Source organism: Mya arenaria, chromosome 8, assembly GCF_026914265.1.
Source record: "Mya arenaria isolate MELC-2E11 chromosome 8, ASM2691426v1".
Classification (NCBI taxonomy): Eukaryota; Metazoa; Mollusca; class Bivalvia; order Myida; family Myidae; genus Mya; species Mya arenaria.
The window spans coordinates 54,087,956-54,115,897 of NC_069129.1; the positions used below are offsets into that span (position 1 = coordinate 54,087,956).

Below are 27,942 nucleotides of genomic sequence, written 5' to 3' on the forward strand. Positions count from 1 at the left end.
TATTGTGAGCTGTCATTTATTAACTTGATGCACCAACAGCTGCAATCATATTATAATTAACAAAATTGATCTTATAGTTTATCATTACAGCACTTGGAGATCCAGCCTGGTAAAGTGAGCTGAATATAATAGGAGAGAGCATCTTTCAAGACTAAAATCTACTATGACAGATAAAAGTTCATATGGTCATATTGGTCTGAACAGAACACAGATTCAGATTTTCAGACCCTTGTTCTCAAACGAGATAACATCTACAGCCAATTGAAACATGCAAGTTTCCAACAAAACTTGCACCACATAAGATATAACCATGATAATCTGAAATCAATGTTCTCAAAACAGAAAACTGGTATAGAAAATAAAATGTGCAAATTTTGAACAAAACCTGCACACATAACTTAGAATGAGATTGACATATTGATAGTAATGGTCGTATGCAAATGAACTGTTCATGAGTCCCTATGAAGATGCTCCCTTTTTAGCCTTCTTTTTCTCCGCTTCCTCTTCTTTTTCTTTCTCTATTTCAGCCATATAACCGTCTATTTCTTCAGCATCTATCATCTGGAAAGACATGTCAACACAATGTTATTAACATGTTGGAAAAGTCTCAATTCAAGCTTTTCTCTTCTAGTTCACATGATTTCAACAAAGAGTTAACTTCATGAGAAAAACAGTTACGAAAATCTGTAAAGTCTGCCTATTTGTAACCAAATGGGCCAGTGTAAATAACATGAAAGCAAACATCACAATTGTTACTTGAAATACAAAGTATTGTTTTAATTACTTTTAAAAATGATTGTTTAACGACCTTATATATTCAATTGAATACAATTGTTGGCACAATAAAAACAGTTTTATGATGTGAAAGAAACAAGAGAACTAGGTGGAAATGCACTTGTCTTGCTTGGTGATCACCAATGAAACTCAACAGGCATCAAGGCTGGGAATCAAACTGGAAAAGCTTTGGCTAAAAGCAAGTACGCTAACCTGACATCTAATACAGCTATCACAGTCAAATTGTCACAGTGTAGCTCACCTTCAATTTTCTTTTTACTATTATTCCACCTACTAAGGAACTATCTGTTTTATATTTCGAAAATAACCAATTAAAGCAGTTGAAGCTTACTTTCTCTACTTTGTACATTTACTACTACCTATACCTAGTACTTCCTATACCCTGAGGGCCATTCCTGTTTCATTCACCACAATGAGCTTAACACCATGGCTTCCCATTTGAAAGACCTTTATAAGAATTCAAGAGCCAGTTTGATACATCATATAAAGTACATGTACACCAACTTGTACCTTGAGGGGTTGTCTCTTCTACATATTAGTAAGTAGCTCGCCATTCATGTTCATCACACCCAGCTCAACATTCTTCCCGCCTGTCTGTATGACCTCCAGGAGAGTTTTAAGTTTGAGCGGTAAGTACATCAAACATAAATACTCCACATACCTTAAGGGGTTGTCCCTGTTTCATCACAGCCAGCTCCACGTTCTTCCCACCTGTCTGTACGACCTCCAGGAGAGCTTTAAGGGCCAGTTTGATGCACTCCTTGTCATTCCCTGATACCTCCTCTGTGTAATGCTTCTCAAGAAACTCACGAACGGTCTTCGCACTACGACCTATTGCATTGGCCTGCAAAGGGAGAATATGTCAATTATGCCACTAGCACAGTTATAACATTATTCATGTACAAAAAAAACCCCTCACATAGCAAACATGTTATTTGAAAAAGTTCAATCAATGAAGTCTCAAAAACCCTCACAGGGTCTTTGCACTTCAACCAAAGAAGAGATATATCATCAATGTCCTATTAGACATGCCAGGCGCGTGCCTTTTTAAGAACCCTGAGCACTAAATAAGAATCAGAACTAAACGGTAGGCGCTCACTTCATAGAACCCTGAGCACTAAATAAGAATCAGAACTAAACGGTAGGCGCTCACTTCATAGCAAGTTTTTCTGAAAATCCTACAATGCATGTTCAAGATACATCCCGAAAAAGGATGATTTCAACCTTTAACCTCTTACCCTTGAGGTACAGAACTTGGTCTTGTGTGTGACTTGACGCCTCATGATGGCAAGTATTTTGAAAATACTAAAATGCATGGTCAAGATACAGTAAGGACAAATTCAGTCTGGACAGACAGACGCACTCATATATAAGCCGGAATTATGACATATATGTCTCACCGCAAGTAGGCTCGACAATAAAATCATCCACTGAAGGCTTTGCTTATATGTATATCAATACCAAACTTTTGGCAATAATGAGAAATGGTCTGTTCTGTTATCAATGTAGGTGTTGTGAAACCTTAATAATACAAAAGGGTAAGGGTTTATATTAATGATGACAGCAGCCTGAGCAGGTGTGCTATAAACAAATTGGGCTGATACTGTAATGTTTTTTACATTACCAAAAAGTCTCAGAATCAGAAAAGCTCCCCCTGTGCATCTTTTAAGGGATGCACATATAATAAGACATGCACATCAAATAGAACATTTACAGTATTTCAATTATGCAATATTACAAAAAGAGATACACATACATGATTTTGTTTTTTGAGCAAGATCAATACCATGTTTATTCTTTTAAATATTTTTTGAATACCTCAGAAACTCTGGCACTCTTTGCTCAATGTTTTCTAGAATTGACCTATGAAAGGAAATCCCAGAATCTCCCAAAACCAATGTACAGCGTTCACCCGCCCTGTTGCTTTGTTGGAGCAACAGAAAATGTGACTAAAACATTTATACTTTTAACTAACCTTCCACTCATGGTAAGTGCCAGACGGATCTGTCTGGTACAGGTGGGGACCATCATCATAGCCGATTATTAACGCAGATAAGCCAAATGGGCGACGACCATTACTTTGTGTGTATTTCTGAAAATGAGATATAATTAAAACTTATACGATATGAAAATCCAGAAACCATACAGTACAAATAAAGAGATATTTAAAAAAAATTATCACCCTTTTATTTGTGCAGTCACTGAAGTGCAGCCTTGTCAAACAATGATAAACAAAATATCATTAAATATCTTAATTTCTGAAAACAATTTTCTCCATTCTATGGTAACACACCAGTAACCTGTTAACAGACCAATACCTGTTTAAGCTGAGCGATATATCTAGTGATGTATTCTACGGTTACTGGATCTTCCACTGTAAGTTTGTGGCTCTGGCACTCAATACGCGCTCTGTTTATAAGGATTCTAGCATCAGCAGTCAAGCCTGAAATCACAGAGATTCAGAAATAATTGCAATGTCTCTAGTGACATCTTACATGCTTATATTTAACACAAATACGAATCCATTTACATGATTCAAAAATGCAGAAAAATAAAGTGAGGAGTCATCAAATAACCCACTACAGTCAAACCCTATTGGCTCAAACTCGCTTGGCTCGAATTCCTTGTTTGCTCGAACAAGATATATATATAACCGATTTGATTACACTAAAGGCAAAAAATCCAGCTTGGCTTGAATTATTTTAGGCTTGAGGTACAATTGTATTTTTGCCGGTCCCTAGAAGTTCGAGCCATCGGGTTCAACTGTATATAAATTATATATATATATATATATATATATATTCATTCTGAAGACAGTTTGAGAGAAACAAACTATATTCTATATAAAAATTTTTAGATTTCATGAACTAACTGTATTTCTTACAAAAAGAGAAACAAATGTGCCCATGTTCTAGCTTAAATACATGACAAAATAAAATAAACATTTATTTTACTCTGCCAGCAAAATATATGATGCACTGTATTACCTGCAAATGCAAGGGCTACATGGTCATCAAGCAGTGCAATCTTTCTGACAGTCCTGTCTTCCTGTAGCTTGGCAACAGCTTTTTTCTCAACGCCCAGAACAACAATGTCCTTTCCTCTTACACCAACCTGACAAACAATGACAACTTAAAGGTTACAAGTTAACTTTAAGAAGATTCACAGTTTCTTGGGTGTAAACAACATGTATAAGTGAATCATTGCTGGTAAATTCAATTTAATTGAATGTAAACCTTGGGAAATTAGCGATATCAATCAAAACAACAGCTTTCCTGCAAGCCTAGCATCAACTAAAATGCCTTTTGATGTTTTTTTTATATGGCATTGCTGCAATCAAGTAATGGATTAGATTGCACAAACAATGACTTAATTCATCTACTGACTTAGGCTAAAGTTTGTTACATGACTTAGCTCAATTGAAAACAACATCCAACAAGGGTTTTCAGACAATAGGGCCTATCCCATATATGGCCCAGACAATACAGCCTAGATTGGTGACTGTATGGGCCAGATTCAAAGACTATGCAGCCAAGATTGAAAAGAGAATACTGTCCAAATTTAAAAACTATTATGCCACAGCCCAAGTCAATAGACAATTGACATTATAGACTAAAATGGAAATTTGAGTCGTTCAAGACATTGGATCGCGACTGGTTTTAGCTCAGACCCAGGTGTCCTCGAGCGATCACATTTTATCTACATATCTTCAAATATCAGGAGAAAAAATATTCCTGACAGAGAACTATCCACCTACATGTATGCACAGCTTTTTCATAGATGCAAGAAAAACATTATGTTTTCATGCCAAGAGCTTGAAAAACAAGCTCATGATAACTATATTTTGTGCTGTGTAGCAAAAATATGTCCTTCATAAGTTACATAGGTGGCCACAGACAAACTGTCATGTGGTAAAATGCTCAAAAGGTTTTTGTGAACACTGGGGCTGTATGTTTTTTTTTTCCATCTGAGAGATAATTCAATCTTGTCCTCATCGCCTGGTGACTCTTATTGTCTGGGCAATACAGAATGTACAAACAGGTGTTGCCTTTCGACATGTCCTGCTGCAGTTGTTCTAGTCATTCTAAAATCCCGCCAAGGCTTGTTTTTTTAATGATGTTTGGTAACATCATTAGACATTAGAAAAAGAAGCCTGGATGGCATTTAAGAATGACTACAGTTGTACCAAAGGACACACCAAATGGTCCAGTTCTGGTACTTCGAAAGAGCTGTGTTAAAAATCCTCAGTCACTTATATTAATAAGGCATTTCTATTTCGTATTATTCTCAAATATTAAATGATAGAAACATAAATAAATAATACCCCACCCACACCAAAAGAATGACAATGCAATATTCCAACGCAAATATCTGTAAGATTTAAAATGACAAAATGTTGTTACCGCTGTGGAGCCTTTCTTGACTGCCTCCTGAGCATATTCAACTTGAAACAAATGCCCATCTGGCGAGAAAACGGTTATAGCACGGTCGTATCTTGCTGTCATGTTTTGTTTTCTTGCTTTACCGGCACCGGAAGTTTTAAATTGTCTCCCCCTGACTTGACCGGAAGTAAACAGAAGAACAATCTGTACATAATAAAATAATAAAATGGAAGATTGTAAGGACCAGTCTTATTATTTTATTGACTTTTTTTAAAATGTTGAATATCTTGTTTTATAGGCATTAATTTTAAATTATTTAAAATAAACGTATAGTAATTTAGACCATTCGTACTCAATGGCTTTCGTACCACCATGAACCCTTACATATGATTTAGAATTAAAGACAAATTAATCTTATTACATACTTTTATCTTGCTAATAAGGAACCTATGTTTTGCTATTCTGCTGTGAGATGTTGGATGTGGTGGTAACATTCAATCTCAAGATTTTACCTATAAGTACTTAAGTTTAATTTATTTAAAAGTAAACCTGGGTGGCTGTTGTGGGTCGACGTTATATTCTATACACGCTCACAGTCTGACCACTGGAATCTATTCACCCCCATTGAAATGTCGTAAAATATATGAAAATTCCTTTATCACTTTTTTGAGATTTCAGATAATAATTAAGACAAAAGATGACAATTTTAAATAAAATAAATACTTTGCAAGGAAATAAACAATTACATCTCACTGTTCCCAAGTTCGATCGACATTGGAATCTATACAGCTATACCGTAGGACAGACAATGGAGTCTTTTCAACTCCAACGTAGCACTAACATTGGACTGTATACAGCTTCATATTAAGACAGATATTGGAATCTAAACAGTTTCAAATTTGAGAGATCTTGGATTTAATTAAGCCTAAAATTTGGACAAACATTGAACGTTATACAGCCCCAACTGAAGACAAACATTAGAATCTATACAGCCTCAGCTTAAGACAAACATTGGAATTTATACAGCCTCAACTTAATATAAACATTAGAATCTATACAGCTTCAAGTAGGGACAAACATTGGACGTTGAACAGCCTCAACTGAAGACAAACATTAGGATCTATACAGCCTCAGCTTAAGACAAACATTGGAATCTATACAGCCTCAACTGAAAGCAAACATTAGAATCTATACAGCCTTAACTTAAGATAAACATTGGAATCTATACAGCCTTAACTTAAGATAAACATTGGAATCTATACAGCCTTAACTTAAGATAAACATTGGAATCTATACAGCCTTAACTGAAAGCAAACATTAGAATCTATACAGCCTCAACTGAAGACAAACATTATAATCTATACAGCCTCAACTGAAGACATACATTGGAATCTATACAGCCTCAACTGAAGACAAACAGTAGAATCTATACAGCCTCAGCTTAAGTCAAAAATTGGAATCTATACAGCCTCAACTGAAGGCAAACATTAGAATCTATACAGCTTCAACTGAACAGCCTCAACTGAAGACAAACATTAGGATCTATACAGCCTCGGTTTAAGACAAACATTGGAATCTATACAGCCTCAACTTAAGATAAACATTAGAATCTATACAGCCTTAACTGAAAGCAAACATTAGAATCTATACAGCCTTAACTTAAGATAAACATAGGAATCTATACAGCCTTAACTGAAAGCAAACATTAGAATCTATACAGCCTCAACTGAAGACAAACATTATAATCTATAGAGCCTCAACTGAAGACATACAATGGAATCTATATAGCCTCAGCTTAAGTCAAAAATTGGAATCTATACCGCCTCAGCTTAAGACAAACATTGGAATCTATACAGCCTCAACTGAACACATACATTGGAATCTGTACAGCCTTAAATGAAAGCAAACATTAGAATCTATACAGCCTTAAATTAAGATAAACATTGGAATCTATACAGCCTTAACTGAAAGCAAACATTTGAATCTATACAGCCTTAACTGAAAGCAAACATTAGAATCTATACAGCCTCAACTGAAGACAAACATTAGAATCTATACAGCCTCAGCTTAAGACAAACATTGGAATCTTTACAGCCTCAACTGACGACATACATTGGAATTTATACAGCCTTAACTGAAAGCAAACATTAGAATCTATACATCTTCAAGTTAGGACAAACATTGGTGTCTATACAGTCTCAGTATTGTCTTGTACATATAGAGCTTTTAAAAAGTATTTAGCAACAGCTTTGGTTCTTAATCTGTTTTATTGATCATATACAATGTATTATATAACATGAGGGACACTGAATGTAGCAATCACATGTAAGGAAACCCTTAGATATTTTGTAAGAAAAATGTTGAGTTCTCTGTAGCCACCCTACATGTTTATGCATAAAGAACACATTTTACAACAAAGAATATATCTGTTTTATCTTGAAGGCTAGGAATGGACATGTACATGTACCCTATGACACCAATACAATATAATCAAAATAACAAACACATTTAGATTTGTTAAAATGTTTGATAATATACGAATGGGTATTCAATGAAGAGTATAATAAATACAGTTTAAAATGGTTAAACTAAAATGACACATTTGGTCTTGTTTTGAACAGAAAAATGAAGAGAATGAAGGTACACATAGTGTCAACATAAATACATACTATCCCCAAATAAGAAAATGTTATGATAAAGGTTGATTACTCACCACTTAACCTCATAAAAATACATGTAGTTACAAGACAAATTTCAAGTATGTGGATGAAACAAATGGAACACATCCAAGTTAACTGAAGACTCTGACTATGTCTGGATTTATCTTATCTTGCATTGTCAAAGAATATTTTTTCCATATCCATGTTTAATGGAATATCATTACTATTAATATAGATATTCATTATTGTAGTGCATACTTGTTATGTAAGTTAAAATAAATCATGTTCAAATAACAAAGGAAACACATCCAGATTGTCAGCTGTAGTGTGAACTTCATTTTTTCTTTACTTTCTATGTTAAGAGAACCTTTCTTTTTGTTCTTTGCCTGAAAAAATAAATAATAAAGATATAGATTAAAAGCATCCCCATTTATCAAAGATCAGGGCATTTATCAGTTTATATGCAATACAGGAATAAATGCTGTTAGCAGGAAATTACAAGAATTTCAAATGTATAAAAAACATTTTTGCATAAAGTTTAGTTGTAAAGGATCTTTTAGGATTATGATATAGTAATACTGGCAAATTGAAATTGGAATACATGACACTTAATTATTTCATGGCATAATTTAAAGTTTAACACAGTATTCACATATTTAGAAGAAAACAAATACCACATACATATTATCGTTCTTCAATGCTGCAAGCAAATCCTTATTCGCCACCTCTCGAACACCATTTTGAGTACATACTGCAATTAAATCATAATATAAAAGACAATTCTATGAAAAATATTTCTTTTGTTGATCACCTTCAAAAAATCAAAGTCTTATTATTACCTATTGTGCAAATATTAAGAAGTTTTTTTTACAACAAAAGTATGCTATATGGATATGCTATGCTATATATTAAAACATACTTTGTGGTTTGCTTTACTGTCATGATATTATTTCAAAGTCTGAAGCGGTTAAATATTCCTAAAAATCCAATAAAGAAAAAGGTCCAATTCTAGGATCACAATACACATGATATCATAATGGAAATCATGATTAAAAAAGAAGGTGTTTTAAACATTTCTTGTTAACATTACCAGACAATAAGACTCTTTCCTGCCTTCCCTCATCATATTGCTCTCAACAATCCGCATAACCTGAAATTATATTTGAATAATGCAATACTTTGTCATTATCAACTATGACTGTAAGTCTTTGTATAAAACCTTTCAGTTCCCACAGTGTTTGATATTCTTCAAGATATATTACAAAAAGAAAAGGAAAATCTTTACTGTGCATGATATCTGATCTGCTTTCATTGCCACAATTGATGAAAATAAAATTTGGACAAATGGAAGCAATTCTCTCAATTAGAATCTGACATTGCATTAAGAATGTTATGCATCAGTCATTTATAACCACAAACACTTGACAAAGTACCATTATGAACCAAACATACATAAAATAACATTCAAATATTCCTCTTTGATATTTCAAACGTCAAAGTAAAATCATATATCTTTTACAGTTAGCATACTTGATCCCAATCCTTTCGTACCACAGTGACACATCATGGTGACGGAGCACTTACAACGTTGACTTGAGGCTGTTTTATCCATGTCGAAATATTGGAAGTGCAAGTTATTATCCTTAAAAGAGTTATTATACTAAAACGGGAGCTTAAAGGGCTATCCGGAAATAAAACTAGTTGAAATTGTCGCAGTCAACAGTTTCATGGTTTACTTTACGGAAAAATTTAAGGGTGTATAGATTCCAATGGTCAGACTGTGAGCGTGTATAGAATATAACGTCGACCGCTGTTGTGGGGCTCGAAGCAACACCCACCAGAACACTAGCATGGCACTTAAACTGACTGAGCAAACTGGATGACTTTTCCTACCCCCCCACCCCCCACACACAAACACACTGCACTCCTCCCCCAATTAACCTTTCAGGCACTCTTGCCTTTTACTTTTGCCATTGGGGAAACAAACCTGGGAAGAAAATTAAGCTTGTTGTGGGGTTTGAACCCACGATCACCAGAATAATTGCACAGCAGTCTGGTTGACTGAGCTAAGCCAGCTGGTTTTTCCCCAATTTGCACACTTTACAAATTTAGGCAAAAATGCAAATAATGTCATTGTGTTAAATCAATATTGTCTGATTTCTAAAGTACATACGTATATAGTAATGTTTTGACTAGTGACAGGTTAGTGGACACATAGGGTTCATTTGTTAACAGATTATTCCTGACACCAAGGACTAACACCATGGGGCCTCCACTGTGGAAATACACTTGGAAATAAACTTGACCTGGTTTTGTATGACAAGATTTTTTCAGCTTGACAATCCACTCAGTCACTGTGCTATGAGCAGAATACGAATAGAAACAATCCTTAGGGTTCCCATAGTGGTACAAATCATTGATGTGTGCATGGTGCATGAATGCAGCTATTTAGTGAGTCAAAAACCTTGAAAATGCCTTAAGAAGTTTACTAGTCATCAAATTATTGGGCTATTAAATCCCTCCAAGACAATCTCATTTCAGGTGTGTCCAGGGAAGTACAAGTATTAAAATCATCATTTTTAAGCTCGACTATTCGAAGAATAAGGAGAGCTATACTACTCACCCAAGCGTCTGCGTTGGGGTCACCCCTTGGTTAAGGTTTTGCGTGCAAGCACTGAAGCACACATTGAGACTGGATACAATGGTACTCAACCATCCAACCTACTTAAATAACTAAGTTAGATAACTCTAGTTTGCATTTAATGCAAATAATTGCCCTTTATTATTTGACTTAGAAATTCTGGTTAAGGTTTTGTGTGCAAGCACACATTGGTTAATATCTCAGCAACTACTTGAGGTATTGCATTGAGACTCGATACAATGGTACTCAACCATCCAACCTACTTAATTAACCAAGTAAGATACCTCTAATTTGCATTTTATGCAAATAATTGCCCTTTATTATTCGACTTAGAATTTCTGGTTAAGGTTTTGCGTGTAAGAACACATAGGATAATATCTCAGCAACTGCTTGAGGTATTGCATTGAGACTTGATACAATGGTACTCAACCATCCAACTTACTAAAACAATCAAGTTAGATAACTTTAGTTTGCATTAAATGCAAAATAATTGCCCTTTATTATTCGACTTAGAAATTCTGGCTTAGGTTTTGCATGTTACCACATTTAAGTTAATATCTCAGCAACTACTGGATGCATTGCATTGAGACTTTATAAAATGGTACTCAACCATCCAATCTACTTAAATAACAAAGTAAGATAACTCTAGTTTGCATTAAATTCAAATAATGGCCCCTTTTTTATTCGACATAGAAATTCTTGTTAAGGTTTTGCATGTAACCACTTTTAAGTCAATACCTCAGTGAATACATCATGTATTGCATTGAAACTTTACACACAGGCTCCCAACCATTTAACCTTCTTATTTAATCAAGTTAGATAACTCTATCTTTCATATTATATAATTTTTGCCCCTTTATTATGCGACTTAGAAATTCTGGTTAAGGTCTTGCATGTTATCACACATAGGATATTATCTCGAAATTACTTGATGTATTGCATTTAGACTTTATACAATGGTATTCAACCACCCAACCTAATTGAATAACCAAGTTAGTTTTGCAAATAATGGGCCTTTATTATTACACTTAAAATTTCTGGTTAAAATTTTGCATGTAACCACATTTATGTTAATATCTCAGCACATCATGTATTGCATTGGAATCTAATCTAACAGTGATCCATGCATGTTTCGCCAAAACTTTTCAATCCTTACACTGAAAAGCGGCGGAATAGTCGAGCGAGCTGTCTCTGTGACAGCTCTTGTTTAAGATCATCATGTTTTATTGTTGAGTCCTTCTTTCTAATTAAAGTTTCTTAGAAAGTACAAGCCCACAAAAATCTTAAACCCCCAAAATTTGTAATGATGATTTTTTTCTAAAATGCTATAGAATATTCATTTAGCATCTTAGAATGACTAGCCAACATTAATAATATTAACTATTTGTTATGAAAATGAAAACTCAATTTTGATTATATTTCATCAAGATGAAGAAGAAGAGGTTGAGGATGTTCATATCTGCGGCATGTGTCGTGCCCAGTTTACCATTGTTGAGGAGTTCATTCAGCATAAGAAGGCCAAGTGCCCCATTAGACTGGCACGTAGGCTCAAACAACAGGTACACACATTCTGAAATCTGTTGTTTTATTGAACTTCAAACCGTTAAAATAAACTTTGTTGTATGTATAGCAATTTCAAAATCAGTGTGAGTATGGAACTGTTAGAATTATAGGTGGATAAGTGGATTTGAAAAACATTAAAGCATTGATATGTTCTTTTGATTTTGCTTGAATCCATAAATCAGAATGCAAGTAATAGTTACTGCATTTACAACCCAAGATATTGAAATTATACACATCATAAGTGTCACTTTAGTGCAAGTGTATAAATTCACGCATGAGGGTTTGGAGTGATGTAACTGTTCTGTAACATATTTGTAGTCAGTGTTCAATAACTAGCATGCAGTGATATAAGTGAATAGCATTGTAAATTATTTAAAGCTTAACTCTTACTACTTGTTTCCATTTCGATATGGGAGTAAATGTATAGATAGACAAAGAAATAAAACGCTATCCAACATGGTTCAAGTACAGCGTCAAACTCAGAATAGAGCACCACTACTAAGTGGATTTATTTGTTATGATATGATAAGTGTTTGTTGTATTATCAGCAGGTGTACCAACTCCCAGATGAGGCCCCTGCCATTGAGGGACAATTGGTACAGGAGGGGCCTCCACTGTTACCCTCTCAAGGCCTCCAAGACACAAACCTTCAGCAGGTAAGGGTAATATCTACACAACTTTAACACACAGGTACTAGTATTTCACAGATAAGATTGGCTTGTAAATCCTATTTTATTCAGAATCCCAAATTACATTTTAAATTCTAATTTCTATAAATTGTTCTTGGTAATAATACCCTGGTACCATACTTTAATAATATTAAACTTATATATACCATAATGCCAAGTATGTCTAGCTTGTAAATTTTTACTCATATTGATAAACCTCATTTGTAGGATTCATGTTATCTATGGATGCAGTGTTCTCAATAAGAACCCGCTGCTGGCCAAAATGGATGGTTTAAACAGCAATTTGGCCGCTTCAAATCTGGAAAAATAAATGAATTTTAAGTAGAAAAGTAGTAGCTGTTCGGTTACTTTACTATTTGAGACGGTTCAACCGAAACTTATTGAGAACTCTGGGATGTTAGAATTGAGTTTCTTATAATTTTGGTTTGTAATCTTTATCTCATTGATGTTGGCCATGCCCACTATACTATCTTATTGAACTGTTATGTTTCAAGGCAAACAGCTCTGTTTCTATCACCCTAAGCCAGGAAGGGGAGACAATTGGCTATTTGCAACTTCCCCAGACCCAAGGGTCAGCTTTACCCCCAAACAATGGGCCACAGGGTGCAGAGCAGTTCACAGGAGAAATGTTTTCCCAAGGTAAAAAATGGTATCATCATTGAAGGATGAACTTTCATTGTATTAGTTAAATTAGTTAGTGGTATTAGACTTGTGCTAATTCTGGATTTGTCTGAATTTTTTTCTGATCTTACAATTTAGACCAGATTTAAGACCCTTATAGCATATTAAAGCATAATGTAACATTTGACTAAACAATAATTGTTCTTCCTGTACATTTGGGATTTTTGTTACCTCAATCTGAATAATTGACCATTCTCAAAAGCAATTAGTTTTAATTAGTTTTTGTTTCGCCTGAAAAGGCAAACTATAGTGGTTACTTTTGTCAGCTTTAAAGTTTTGTCTGGGGCATATATTAAAGAGGTATCAACTTGAAACTTTTTAGCTAGATAGATATCATTGAGGGCAAGTGCAGTGCACAAGAACCGTAACTCTTGCTTCCATAGTTTTAGAGTTATAGCCCTTTGTTAATTTGCGATGTTAATTTTTGTCACTTACTTTTGTTCCTTCAGTTCAAATGCCACTTACACTTGAAATTTAAATTGCAACATCATCGTCTATAAATGAATAAAATGCAAATCTAACAGCTATAATGTCGACAGTAAATAATTTGTCAGGCGACACATCCAACTCGCGGAGTTCTAGATGTTTTATTACTTCAACTTGTCAAGATCCCTTGGCAAGGTTTTTCATTTAATACATTGGGCAATGCAACCAGGTGCTTTTATTTACTGATAAAATATAATCCTATTATTGTTCAACAGATTTGATTTACAATTGTCAATTGGTCAATTATATTAGAAACTCCTTTCTTCTCATATCTCTTACTGTTTTAAATCAGGTGTAGCAAACGGTGGAAGTCATGAGTATGTCCTTCTGCCAAACTCCAGTGCTGACAGCCATACATGTACATACAATATCCAGGCTGACGTGTCCAATTTCCCCACACAGGCCTCCACCATGGAAACAGTCTATACCCTTGAATCCCAACCCACGGACCATGTGGGTGGCGACTTTGTACAGTCCTATGCTGGTGTTGATAACATGATGACTGGTAACTCCATAGTAGGGGCCTCTCAACATGGAGTTATGCCCATGGTACAGACTGGTATAGATGCTGCGTCCTGTTTAAACTCAACTAGTTATTCTGTGCTGACTAGTTCCTATAACCAGTCTGGTTCTGCATCTCAGGTTATTTCCCTCAATCAGACTGGTTTTGAAGTTAATTCAAATGAAGAACAAGTAAGTCTGCCAAACGGAATGGTTCAGGGAAGCAATTTTTTGAACCCCTTGAGGGAACCAGCCCATATAACTGGAGTTGTAAAGAATTTACTGAGCAAGGAACCAGTGGATAGTGAAGGAAGAAAAGTGGATTTTGAGAAACAAAGGAAAACAACCGTGTACAACCTTCAGGAAGCAGGGGAGGGAACTAAGTTGACAACACGGAAGCTGACACTGACAGTAGGCTCTGAAAAAGGTAAATATAGTCGGTAGAATATTACCATAGCTAAATGTGTATTTTACTAAACTAAAAGATTACTACTTAAACTTTTGGTCAAAGATTTTAAGTGAAATTACCCATGTTTTCTAAACATAAACCTTCATGCTAGAATGAACCCATGCAAAAGCTTACAGGATTGTGTTTGTTTTTGGTTTCTTGATACTTACCTTATATTGACAAATACCTGGGACCAACAAATCCTTCTCCCAGCAAATACACAGAAAAGAACTAACAGTATCTGGTTTATTAATTTGTTAGTCTTAATGATTGAAGGATTTTGGACACATTTTTCCTTGAATACTTGTACCTTTGATTTTAGATTAATATTGTTGTAAAGGTAACATACTGTTTTTTAGTGTTTATATTGTAAAGGATAGACAATTGGTATGAAACACTTATACATTTACATGTAGGTGCTTTCTTCTTTCAGCTAAACAAAAGAAGAAAATACGAAAAGAAGTCAGAGAAAAGAAGTTTTCCTGTGCATATGAAAAATGTTCTTACAAAACAGGTATTACAAGTAATTTATTTTATTTAATACGATTTCCATTTTAAAATATAGTCTCTTGTTTACTAACTTACTTAGGCTCCATTTTCCTTTACATTGTATGTACATGTAATATCATATTGAAATTTAACCAAACCTGATATATACAAGTCAAGAAAATCATTTATAAGCTGTCAAAGTTTAAATACTATTTGTTGATAATATGTATGTTTTTTTTTCAATCAGTCTGTGTTCTTTGCTCTTAAATATTATTCCTGGTAATATTAATTTTATTTCTCCTTAACTATGAGTGTGGTTTTAGGTCATCAAGCCAGTCTAGTTATTCTCCGCCGGTTTCTCTGGCTATCCCCACAACACATGTCATATTTATCATCGTGCCAATAAGATTTTTTTTATGCCCCCGAAGGTGGGCATATTAAAATCGCACCGTCCGTCCGTCCGTCCGTCTGTCCGCCCGTCCGTCCGGCCGGCCGGCTCTATAACTTTCCCTTGTATGGACAGATTTTAGTGTTTATTCACAAGAAAATTCTGAATATAAGGACATAACAGTGTAGGTTGTCAAGTATGGGTGGTATTTTTTTATGTTCAGAGGCAATTAAAAATAACTTGCCATATGTATTTGACACGTAAAGGCAAGATCAACTTTTCATGTACTGACCTTGTTCGTAGGTCAATGTCACATTCGGGGGCATTCGTCACATACTGTGACAGCTCTTGTTTCTCATTTATTTTTCACATAGATATATATATATCAGTACAGTTTTAAATTCTCAACATATACAACATATCTATGTATTTTGATAGGATATAAATAATTATATTCAGAAACAATAATGCTCTCACACATGCACACGTACAAACACTCGCTCCCACATGGGCACACACGCACGCACACATACACATTGCATACACACCCGATCGTATGATGTTTATACGATCGGTGTCCCCTGTATTAGATTCCATTAATGTTTTTTTTATATTTTTTAAGTCTAAGATTTCTTTGTATGGCTAATTGTGTCTTTTATTATTAAATTATATTGCATGTTTAAGTACAGTTTTAAATTCTCAACATATACAACATATCTATGTATTTTGATAGGATATACATATATTCAGAAACAATAATGCTCTCACACATGCACACGTACAAACACTCGCTCCCACACGAGCACACACGCATGCACACATACACATTGCATACACACCCCATCATATGATGTTTATACCATCGGTGTCCCCTGTATTAGACTCCATTAATGTTTTTATGCCCCCGAAGGTGGGCATATTAAAATCGCACCGTCCGTCCGTCCGTCCGTCCGGCTCTGTAACTTTCCCTTGTATGGACAAATTTTAAAATAACTTGCCACATGTGTTCCACATACCAAGACGACGTGTGGCGTGCAAGACTCGTGTCCCTACCTCAAAGGTCAAGGTCACACTTAGTGTTTATTCACAATGGAGTGTTGCATATAAGGACATATAGTATAGGTTGTCGTGTCCGGGCTTTAACTTTCTCTTGTATGGACAGATTTTAAAATAACTTGCCACATGTGTTCCACATACCAAGACGACGTGTCGCCTGCAAGACCCGTGTCCCTACCTCAAAGGTCAAGGTCACACTTAGTGTTTATTCACAATGGAGTGCTGCATATAAGGACATAGAGTATAGGTTGTCGTGTCCGGGCTGTAACTTTCCCTTGTATGGACAGATTTTAAAATAACTTGCCAAATGTGTTCCACATACCAAGACGACGTGTCGCGTGCAAGACCCGTGTCCCTACCTCAAAGGTCAAGGTTACACTTAGTGTTTATTCACAATGGAGTGCTGCATATAAGGACATAAGAGTATAGGTTGTCGTGTCCGGGCTGTAACTTTCTCTTGTATGGACAGATTTTAAAATAACTTGCCACATGTGTTCGACATACCAAGATGACGTATCGCGTGCAAGACCCGTGTCCCTACCTCAAAGGTCAAGGTCACACTTAGTGTTTATTCACAATGGAGTGCTGCATATAAGGACATAGAGTATAGGTTGTCGTGTCCGGGCTGTAACTTTCCCTTGTATGGACAGATTTTAAAATAACTTGCCACATGTGTTCCACATACCAAGACGACGTGTCGCGTGCAAGACCCGTGTCCCTACCTTAAAGGTCATGGTCACACTTAGTGTTTATTCACAATGGAGTGCTGCATATAAGGACATAGAGTATAGGTTGTCGTGTCCGGGCTGTAACTTTCCCTTGTATGGACAGATTTTAAAATAACTTGCCACATGTGTTCCACATACCAAGACGACGTGTCGCGTGCAAGACGGGTGTCCCTACCTCAAAGGTCAAGGTCACACTTAGTGTTTATTCACAATGGAGTGCTGCATATAAGGACATAGAGTTTAGGTTGTCGTGTCAGGGCTGTTACTTTCCCTTGTATGGACAGATTTTAAAATCACTTGCTACATGTAGCATACGAAGACGACATGTCGTGTGCAAGACCCATGTCCCTGCCTCTAAGGTGAAAGATACACTTAGTGTTTATTCCCACGGAATCTGAATATAAGGACATAACAGTGTAGGTTGTCAAGTATGGGTGGTATTTTTTTATGTTCAGAATATTTAAAATAACTTGCCATATGTATTTGACACGTAAAGGCAAGATCAACTTTTCATGTACTGACCTTGTTCGTAGGTCAATGTCATATTCGGGGGCATTCGTCACATACTGTGACAGCGCTTGTTTTTATATTTTTTAAGTCTAAGATTTCTTTGTATGGCTAATTGTGTCTTTTATTATTAAATTATATTGTATGTTTAAGTACTTCCCATTTTTTGTTGTGGGTTTCAAGTTTGCCAATGAGAAGATTGATATAATGTCTAAATTACTTTTTCTTCAATCATTGTTAAAAAGTTTTGTTTGGTTGTACAGTGGTCAAAATCAGCACAAGCCCGCAAGCCCTGCGGTGGTAAAATGCTTTCCCGGCTTGCTTAACTTATAGATTTAATATAGCAGGGCTTCTTGTAAGAATTTGATGGCAAGCACTTCTGTAAGAAGATAGGATTGTTTATCCAAAAGTCTAATTTCAATGACTTGTTATACTACCACTATAAAGGAATGAATATATACCATATAACTTTGCAGCATTCATCAAGGACCTGGAGCGTCATTTAAGAATCCACACGGGTGAGCGACCGTTCAAGTGTGAGAAATGTACGAAGGCATTCACTCGTAATGACAAGCTGAAGGTGCACATGAAGTATCACAATAAGGAGAGATCATTCAAGTGCTCGCTGTGTAAGTTTCTACTTTTGGTAGTGACTTTTCTGACCAATTTGAGACTTGGGCCTCTCTGATTTGGAACAAGGTGTCATGATGAGTAAAATTCTTATTTTCTTTTTGTCTAGAAATATGCTTTAAAAAAAGAGCAGAGACATAAAAGAATCTGATAGTCTGTTTCTACGCTTTCATTTGAAATAAGGGTTTGATTTAATTAAAAATGTTCATAAAATTGGGAAATGTATTTAGGGCTATTCCATTTAAACACCCCCGGGGGAAGGCACTTATAAGTTATGCCACCCCCCTACAGAAGCAAATTTACCCTTGTGGGGTCCAAATTAGTGAAAAAAGACACCCACCTATATACTATTTAAATAATTTCCTTCCCCCTGGGGGCTATATGTTTTACTGGACAGGGTTCGAATTTAACTTTGAGGAGCACTCGCAAAATTTTGCGAGTGCATTTTGAGGCAACTGGCAAAATGACAAATCAACTTGCAATTTTATTATTTGCTTTATTCCCTTATAATATTGTCTAATTAAAGTAGAAATTAACACCTAAGACATATTATGAATATTAAAAAGTATCAATCTTGAGTGACTCGACTACTAGAACTTGTTGATGGCTTATTCTATTTGGGGGGTATGGAAAGACTCGTCTGATGCTGGCAGCTTTTTGATAACAAAGCTGTCCAATAATTTGACATTGTTCACTTTGTATATTTACCCACGCCATCGGGTAATTTAATACCCATTCGACAAGCACGCTACAGATTTTATTAAGTCTCTAAGTATTAAAAACAATAAAATAATAAATTTAAAAATAAAAAAGCAACAGTAAATGTAGCGTGGATACTTTGGACCATGAAATATATCGATCAACGAAGTCTATTCATTTTGACAGTTGGGCGGAAATATATTCAAAGGATGATGGGGTTTACATATAATGCGCAAAAGCGCTAAATTTAGCCAATGATTGAGCTAGGTGATTACATCATTTGAATTTACTTTGTATTATGCACGCCTCGGAGCATCCCGGAAAGATTCGAGATAAAACTCGGCCTTTTCCGTATTTGTTCTATTTTTGAAAACCTACTATCTAGAGCGTGACTCCGTACTGTCTTCTTTATACCGGCAGTGTAAACATGCCACTTATAGGCTGTTTACACTCGACTACATAGTGGAATTAAGCTCATGTTTATTCTACTTTCCTTTTAACATTTTGTGGTCTAGAAAAAGCCACTCGCAGAATTTTGCGAGCTTGAATAAAAGTCACTCGCAATTTCCAAATGTCGCTCGCATTTTGCGAGTATGCGAGTCTAAATTCGAACCCTGCTGGAATAGCCCATAGTCACAGTTATTATACATGTACATGTAGTCTCCTTTCAATGCCAATAATTAGTCAACTCACAATGCCAAATAGTCAGTCTTTTTGCATTTGTAATAGTTAGTATCCTCCCAAAATAAGTCTCCTTGCAATTCCAATAGTTAATCTGCTCATGTTTTCCTCAGCAGTTGCATACAAACCTTTGTTTAATGATTACAGGTAATTATAGTGCAGTGGAGAAGGGTACTCTTAAAAAACACATGCAGATACATCTAGATGAACGACCATTCAGGTAGATTTTACTCAATTAAGCAATCATTTAAATAATAGGGTCAAAATTGTAAATTGTGGTATATTATCAATAACCCCTTGTGGGCTTCATTTGTTACTTGTGCTTCAGTAGCAACTTGTGCTTCAATAACCATTTGTGATTCAGTGGCAACTTATGATTCAGTAGCCACTTGTGATTCAGTAGCCACTTGTGATTCAGTAGCCACTTGTGATTCAGTAGCCACTTGTGATTCAGTAGCCACTTGTGATTCAGTAACCACTTGTAATTCAGTAGCCACTTGTGATTCAGCAGCCACTTGTGATTCAGCAGCCACTTGTGATTCAGTAGCCACTAATGATTCATTAACCACTTTTGATTCAGTAGCCACTTGTGATTCAGCAGCCACTTGTGATACTGCAGCCACTTGTGAGTCAGAAGCCACTTGTGATTCAGAAGGCACTTGTGATTCAGAAGCCACATGTGATTCAGCAGCCACTTGTGGTTCAGTATTCACATGTGACGCTGTAACCACTTGTGGTGCAATAGCCACTTGTGGTTCAGTATTCACATGTGATTCAGTAGCCACTTGCGATTCATGAGCCACTTGTGATTCTGTAACCACTTGCGATTCAGTAGCCACTTGTGATTCAGTAGCTACTTGTGATTCAGTAGCTAACTGTGATTCAGTAGCCACTTGTGATTTTGTAACCACTTGCCATTCAGTAGCCACTTGTGATTCAGCAACCACTGGTGATTCAGCAACCACTTGTGATTCAGTAGCCACTTGTGATTCAGTAACTACTTGTGATTCAGTAGCCACTTGTGATACAGTAACTACTTGTGATTCAGTAACCACTTGTGATTCAGTAACTACTTGTGATTCAGAAACCACTGTGATTCTGTAATCACTTGTGATTCAGTAGCCACTTATGATTCAGTAGCCACTTGTGATTCAGTAGCCACTTGTGGTTCAGTATTCACATGTGATTCAGTAGCCACTTGCGATTCTGTAACCACTTGCAATTCAGTAGCCACTTGTGATTCAGTAGCCACTTGTGATTCAGTAGCCACTTGTGGTTCAGTAGCCACTTGTGGTTCAGTATTCACATGTGATTCAGTAGCCACCTGTGATTCTGTAATCACTTGTGATTCAGTAGCCACTTATGATTCAGTAGCCACTTGTGGTTCAGTATTCACATGTGATTCAGTAGCCACTTGCGATTCTGTAACCACTTGCAATTCAGTAGCCACTTGTGATTCAGTAGCCACTTGTGATTCAGTAGCCACTTGTGGTTCAGTAGCCACTTGTGGTTCAGTATTCACATGTGATTCAGTAGCCACCTGTGATTCAGTAACCACTTGCAATTCAGTAGCCACTTGTGATTCAGTAGCCACTTGTGATTCAGCAACCACTTGTGATTCAGTAGCCACCTGTGATTCAGTAACCACTTGTGATTCAGTAGCCACTTGTGATTCAGTAGCCACTTGTGATTCAGTAGCCACTTGTGATTCAGTAGCCACTTGTGATTCAGTAGCCACCTGTGATTCAGTAGCCACTTGTGATTCAGTAGCCACTTGTGATTCAGTAGCCACTTGTGATTCAGTAGCCACCTGTGATTCAGTAGCCACTTGTGATTCAGTAGCCACTTGTGATTCAGTAGCCACCTGTGATTCAGTAACCACCTGTGATTCAGTAGCCACTTGTGATTCAGTAGCCACTTGTGATTCAGTAGCCACTTGCGATTCAGTAACCACTTGTGATTCAGTAGCCACCTGTGATTCAGTAGCCACCTGTGATTCAGTAGCCACTTGTGATTCAGTAGCCACTTGCGATTCAGTAGCCACTTGTGATTCAGTAGCCACTTGTGATTCAGTAGCCACTTGCGATTCAGTAACCACTTGTGATTCAGTAGCCACCTGTGATTCAGTAACCACTTGCAATTCAGTAACCACCTGTGATTCAGTAGCCACTTGTGATTCAGCAACCACTTGTGATTCAGTAGCCACCTGTGATTCAGTAACCACTTGTGATTCAGTAGCCACCTGTGATTCAGTAGCCACTTGTGATTCAGTAGCCACCTGTGATTCAGTAGCCACTTGTGATTCAGTAGCCACCTGTGATTCAGTAACCACCTGTGATTCAGTAGCCACTTGTGATTCAGTAGCCACTTGTGATTCAGTAGCCACCTGTGATTCAGTATTCACATGTGATTCAGTAGCCACCTGTGATTCAGTAACCACTTGTGATTCAGTAGCCACCTGTGATTCAGTAACCACTTGTGATTCAGTAGCCACTTATGATTCAGTAACCACTTGTGATTCAGTAGCCACTTGTGGTTCAGTATTCACATGTGATTCAGTAGCCACTTGCGATTCTGTAACCACTTGCAATTCAGTAGCCACCTGTGATTCAGTAACCACTTGTGATTCAGGAGCCACTTGTGGTTCAGTATTCACATGTGATTCAGTAGCCACTTGCGATTCTGTAACCACTTGCAATTCAGTAGCCACTTGTGATTCAGTAGCCACTTGTGATTCAGTAGCCACTTGTGATTCAGTAGCCACCTGTGATTCAGTAGCCACTTGTGATTCAGTATTCACATGTGATTCAGTAGCCACTTGCGATTCTGTAACCACTTGTGATTCAGTAGCCACTTGTGATTTAGTAGCCACTTGTGATTCAGTAGCCACTTGTGATTCAGTAGCCACTTGTGATTCAGTAGCCACTTGTGATTCAGTAGCCACCTGTGATTTAGTAACCACTTGCAATTCAGTAGCCACCTGTGATTTAGTAACCACTTGCAATTCAGTAGCCACTTGTGATTCAGTAGCCACTTGTGGTTCAGTAGCCATAGTGATTCAGTAGCCACTTGTGATTCAGTAGCCACCTGTGATTTAGTAACCACTTGCAATTCAGTAGCCACCTGTGATTCAGTAGCCACTTGTGGTTCAGTATTCACATGTGATTCAGTAGCCACTTGCGATTCTGTAACCACTTGTGATTCAGTAGCCACTTGTGATTCAGTAACCACTTGTGATTCAGTAGCCACTTGCGATTCTGTAACCACTTGTGATTCAGTAGCCACTTGTGATTTAGTAGCCACTTGTGATTCAGTAGCCACTTGTGATTCAGTAGCCACTTGTGATTCAGTAGCCACTTGTGATTCAGTAGCCACATGCAATTCAGTAGCCACCTGTGATTTAGTACCCACTTGTGATTCAGTAGCCACTTGTAATTTAGTAGCCACTTGTGATTCAGTAGCCACTTGTGATTCAGTAACCACTTGTGATTCAGTAGCCACATGCGATTCAGTAGCCACTTGTGATTCAGTAACCACTTGTGATTCAGTAGCCACTTGTGATTCAGTAACCACTTGTGATTCAGTAGCCACTTGCGATTCTGTAACCACTTGTGGTGAAATAGCCACTTGTGGTTCAGTATTCACATGTGATTCAGTAGCCACTGCGTTTCAGTAGCTACTTGTGATTCAGTAACCACTTGCGATTCAGTTGCCACTTGTGATTCAGTAGCCACTTGTGATTAAGCAGCCACTTGTGATTCACTAGAAATTGTTGGATCAGAGTATTGATTGGAGATTTGTAGTTTTGAGTACTTGACAGATTCATTGAATAAAAACAATTTGTCACAACACAATGAACTAATAATCAAATTCTAGCAAGTAAAGTAAGAACAAGCTTTATTTCAAGCGAATAACACATTAAGAACAAAAATATTTATTTATAACTTACTTTTCCCTCTCCAGCTGTCAGGTATGCCAGTACAAGTGCCGGAACCAGACCCAGCTGAGCATTCACCTGCGGACACACACGGGGGATAAGCCCTTCCACTGCGGGGAGTGTGAGGCAAGGTTCAAGGTCGGCTCCGACCTCAAGCGCCACCAGAGGGTTCATACAGGTGAAAAACCGTTCACCTGTGTCTATGAAGGATGTGACTACAGATGTGCCATCAAGAGTAAGAAATGTTTTACTAATCAGCTGTCAGTTGTATAAAACATCCTAAAATAATAGATTGATCAGTAGCCAGTTGTATAAATCTGTGAAAAGTTTTAAAGAGAAGAATTAAACAGTTTTATACAAATGGCTCATGTTTAATTTACTTATTGAATGATTTCGGAATATATATATATTTTTTTTATATGTTCATGAGTACATTTCCAGACAATTACAAAAACCATTGATTAAGTTACCCTGTAGTACATGCTAATTTTGGCATATATATTTTTCAGGCAATCTGAAGAGCCATTACCAGACATACCATCCTGAGGACAAAGTTCACATGCAGAAGTGTTCAATGTGTGATTTCTCAACTCCAAGCAAGAAGGAGTACCGCGAACATATTAAAACACACACAGTGAACGAGGGCCTCACTTGCTCCCACTGTAGCTACCAGTGCTCCAACAAGAGTGCTTTACGAAACCATGTGAAGCTGCATTCTGGAGAAAAATTCTCGTGCACATTTTGTAAATACACATCCAGTCAGCGTGGTAATGTTACAACTCATATGAAGCGAAAGCATTCAGCTGTTGCTAATTCATCAGGCGCCAAATTGCCATTGCACAGAAAGTCTTCCAATAGGCCACTAAAAAAGAAAATTGCCGAAGAGGCTGAAACTGAGACAGAAGCAAATAGGAAAGAGAATGTGAAAACAAAAGGAATAAAGTCATTTGAGTGTGACTTGTGCCCGGCAGCTTTTGTACGAGAAGACTCCTTAAGATGCCACATAAAACAACACAAAGACAGCCTGTCTACAGCGTATGCAGTCTTAAAACTTCAACAGCCTGTTATTAATGTGTCAAAAACAATTGAGATGTCAGTTTCTGAAAACGGCACCAGTAAGGGTAGTATCATAATGAAGGACAGTGTAAGAAGTGAAACTATCAGCATAGAAGATATGCCTACATGTTCTTCAAGCTCCATTGAAGTAGATCCTATGGTGTTTTCAAGATCAATTCCAAGCAGCTCAATGAATGGTGAAAATAATTCTGCCCCAGTGATAGAATCCCCTGCTTTGCTAGGTCAAGGCCAGATAAGCGTGACCTTGCCAGGTCAGAGTTCACTAGTGCCCGGCCAGGTAGGCATGACCTCACCAGTGTCAGCCTCACTATTACAAGGTCAAGTCAGCCTTGGTATAAACGACATCCTTATAGCAGCTGGAATGTCTGGGTTAAACTCTTATAACAGTTCACCCCCATTGGGTAAGGATATTCAAATATCAACCGGCACCTCGGAACAGTTGCAGTTACCCCAAGGGGTCAGTACCAACAGCCCAAAGGCTTCTTCTCCAAGTTCTAATCCAATTACCAATAGTGTTATTCTTGGGAGATCCCCACAAGAGGTACCCTCTGTTCCGATTATGCAAAATATTTCATTGCCCTACATTAAGTTACCAAATGGCCAAGTTCTCATTCTCACTAGCCCAGCCAATATAAGCCCACAAACCAGCTCTGCCACAGATACCACAACAGGCGGTGATGCAAGCATAACATCAACTGGGACATCAGACATACAGACGCAATTACTGGTCCAGTCACCAGAAGTGAGCCAGGAACAGATCATTCAGTGTGCTGCTGACTCGACCACCTCCACTTCAACTGCCCATCACCAACAATCTCAAACTCAGTGTTTTTCACTGCAAACTCAAGAAAATAGCTCACAACAGCAAGGTGCTATTCCAATTCAAATAATTCTTCCCAGTGATTACAATTCCCAGCAAACATTGCCCCTTGTTTCCCAGCTTTTGAACAGTGTTATTAATAGAAACGCCGGGGAAGAAGGAAACCAACCTCAAGGTTTCCAAGCAACGAGTCCAAGTTCTGGTTCCCAGCCTGTGCAAAGTTTTGTGTTGCAGATCCCAGCCCAGGCAGGAACCATCAAAGATGGCTCTGGAAACATGACAGAGAGCCAGAGTTTTGTGTTGCAGATACCAACCTCAAATTACAATCCTTAAAGAAACAAGACAAGTTTAAAAGAAATTTGTTTGCGGAACTATTTTGCAGAACTATTTTTTGGCCGAAGCCTTCTTCAGGGAAGATGACAATGAGATACAGACATTATTTTGTTTAACATTTTTTGGCAGGAAAGTGTACTGTTTCATACGGTGCATACATTAAGTATGCAATTCTTTGAAGTACATTTATATCATAAAGAGCATCATTGTACGATGTTTTGTGGTTGATGAGTATTTCAGCAATGTACCGGTAAACAAGATATTCACAGATAAGACCTTCATGATTGGTCAATAAAGGTTTGGTTTTAATTTCTATTTATTTGGAAGTTTTGATACTTTGAAGATCTTTGTTATACTATAGAATGCATGTTGTTTATTTGATATATATATGTATGTACATGTACTACGTTTAATATTGTCATGAAATATTTGGTGCAATATAATCTTGAGATTAGTCAAGTATGATAGGTTATATGTGTTTGTCTTGAAATTATAAATACATTGTACCAATATTGTTCAAACACTGACTAGTTAAAATTTAATGAAATACTTGTCAACTATTGTAAATATGAAATACAGTCGAAACTCGTTGGCTCGATATCTCATGACTCGATATCCTCGTTGGCTCAAACCAGATTAAAAGGACCGATTTTATTTAACTCTTTGTTCATATAAAATTCGATCGGATGGCTCGATATCTTGAGGGTCGATATTTCTCCACGCTTGAATTCATTTTTGCGGTCCCAAGTAAGAATTTCACACTTTGTTATGTTTGCTTGGGTCGGTGTCATTTTGGCGGGTTCAGTTAAGAATCTCACACCTTGATTTGTTTGCTTGGCTTCATTTAGCACCAGGTGCTAATCGATTAAAATTGCTTGACTGGCATTATAATTATTATCAAATTTAAATGGTTTAACAGTTTGAAGAAACATGCCATCACCTTAAATTTTGTCTCTAATTGTTATACATCTATAAATGGATTGTGTTACCCACTGTTTAAAATTGCTTGTTTGTTGTTTCGCATAAATGTAATTTTATCATAAATAAAAAAAAATCAAATGATATTTTCTAAGGATCGAATAAGTCATGTTACGTAGATAGCGTAGCCAATAACAAACGAGGTAAACAATATGTTTTGTTACGAATAAATATATAACATTCTGTAAGCAATCCCGCTTGGCTCGATTTTCTCGAGGCTCAAAGTATTTTGGCCGGTCCCTAAAATATTGAGCCATCGTGATTCGACTGTAATTTGATGAACTACCTTGGGCCATAGCAATTTAATTTTTTGTTTGTCAGATTTTGGCCGAGAAAAAATGGAGCAAGTGGGCTTAACTTGTTCTTCAATCAAATTTAAGAACCAGAACTGACAATTTAGGAAAATCTGGTTTTTTCGTTGTCAGTTTTGGTCAAGAATCAAGTTATAATTGTTCATGATTATCATACTTATTCACCCTTCCGACTGTCTGTTAAGGAAATAACGCACAAAATATTCATTTTACATACCTACCTGTTGCAGTTTTCGCTAAGTTGTTACAGACGTAATATAAAATAACATGTTTTGAGTATATCGAAGCATTTTATAGGTGCGATAAATCCAACAAATGAAAAATGAAATTGTTGTGGCTGTACTATATGTACGGTAAGTTTTATGAGTATCCTTCTATTTTGTTAAAGAATAAAATTGCTATTACTATACGCATTTGTGTTGTATACACTAGACCCTTATTTTGAGTATTTTCGATACTCTA

At 36.8% G+C, this 27,942-nt stretch overlaps 2 protein-coding genes and 1 long non-coding RNA gene across 4 annotated transcripts; 1 reads left to right on the forward strand and 2 right to left on the reverse strand.

The window, feature by feature from the left end:
* LOC128242550 (proteasome subunit alpha type-7-like) lies at nucleotides 1-5,353 on the reverse strand. Its single transcript, XM_052959742.1, has 6 exons — nucleotides 5,199-5,353; nucleotides 3,783-3,909; nucleotides 3,114-3,238; nucleotides 2,771-2,887; nucleotides 1,457-1,639; nucleotides 1-561 (listed from the first exon to the last, which is right to left on the reverse strand). The coding sequence occupies exons 1-6, from the start codon at nucleotides 5,298-5,300 to the stop codon at nucleotides 460-462; spliced, it is 756 nt and encodes a 251-aa protein (XP_052815702.1). The 5' UTR covers nucleotides 5,301-5,353; the 3' UTR covers nucleotides 1-459.
* LOC128242549 (PR domain zinc finger protein 10-like) lies at nucleotides 5,349-27,889 on the forward strand. 2 transcript variants are annotated; one of them, XM_052959740.1, is made up of 10 exons: nucleotides 5,349-5,413; nucleotides 11,907-12,037; nucleotides 12,590-12,697; nucleotides 13,225-13,369; nucleotides 14,190-14,825; nucleotides 15,280-15,360; nucleotides 18,491-18,643; nucleotides 20,172-20,244; nucleotides 23,988-24,196; nucleotides 24,471-27,889. In XM_052959740.1, exons 1-10 carry the CDS (start codon nucleotides 5,404-5,406, stop codon nucleotides 26,189-26,191), a joined length of 3,267 nt encoding a protein of 1,088 aa, XP_052815700.1. In that variant the 5' UTR covers nucleotides 5,349-5,403; the 3' UTR covers nucleotides 26,192-27,889. The 2 variants fall into 2 exon arrangements, with proteins under 2 accessions (XP_052815700.1, XP_052815701.1); XM_052959741.1 differs by having other exon boundaries at nucleotides 12,593-12,697.
* On the reverse strand, nucleotides 7,426-9,600 carry LOC128242553 (uncharacterized). The gene is made up of 4 exons (XR_008262634.1): nucleotides 9,368-9,600; nucleotides 8,928-8,987; nucleotides 8,519-8,588; nucleotides 7,426-8,223 (listed from the first exon to the last, which is right to left on the reverse strand). It is a non-coding gene; the product is annotated as an uncharacterized LOC128242553 (long non-coding RNA).
* Nucleotides 27,890-27,942: the final 53 nt, after the last annotated feature.

Bases quoted from the DNA above. Each gene is read 5' to 3' on its own strand.
- LOC128242550 (XM_052959742.1), bottom strand. From the start codon at position 5,300: ATGACAGCAAGATACGACCGTGCTATAACCGTTTTCTCGCCAGATGGG. The intron at 3,910-5,198 runs GTAACAACATTT...ATTGTTTGTCAG, and splicing joins TCAAGAAAGGCTCCACAGCG to GTTGGTGTAAGAGGAAAGGA. The intron at 1,640-2,770 runs GTTAGTTAAAAG...CTCCCTTTGCAG, and splicing joins GCACTTACCATGAGTGGAAG to GCCAATGCAATAGGTCGTAG.
- LOC128242549 (XM_052959740.1), top strand. The intron at 12,698-13,224 runs GTAAGGGTAATA...TTATGTTTCAAG, and splicing joins AAGACACAAACCTTCAGCAG to GCAAACAGCTCTGTTTCTAT. The intron at 15,361-18,490 runs GTATTACAAGTA...ATAACTTTGCAG, and splicing joins AAAATGTTCTTACAAAACAG to CATTCATCAAGGACCTGGAG.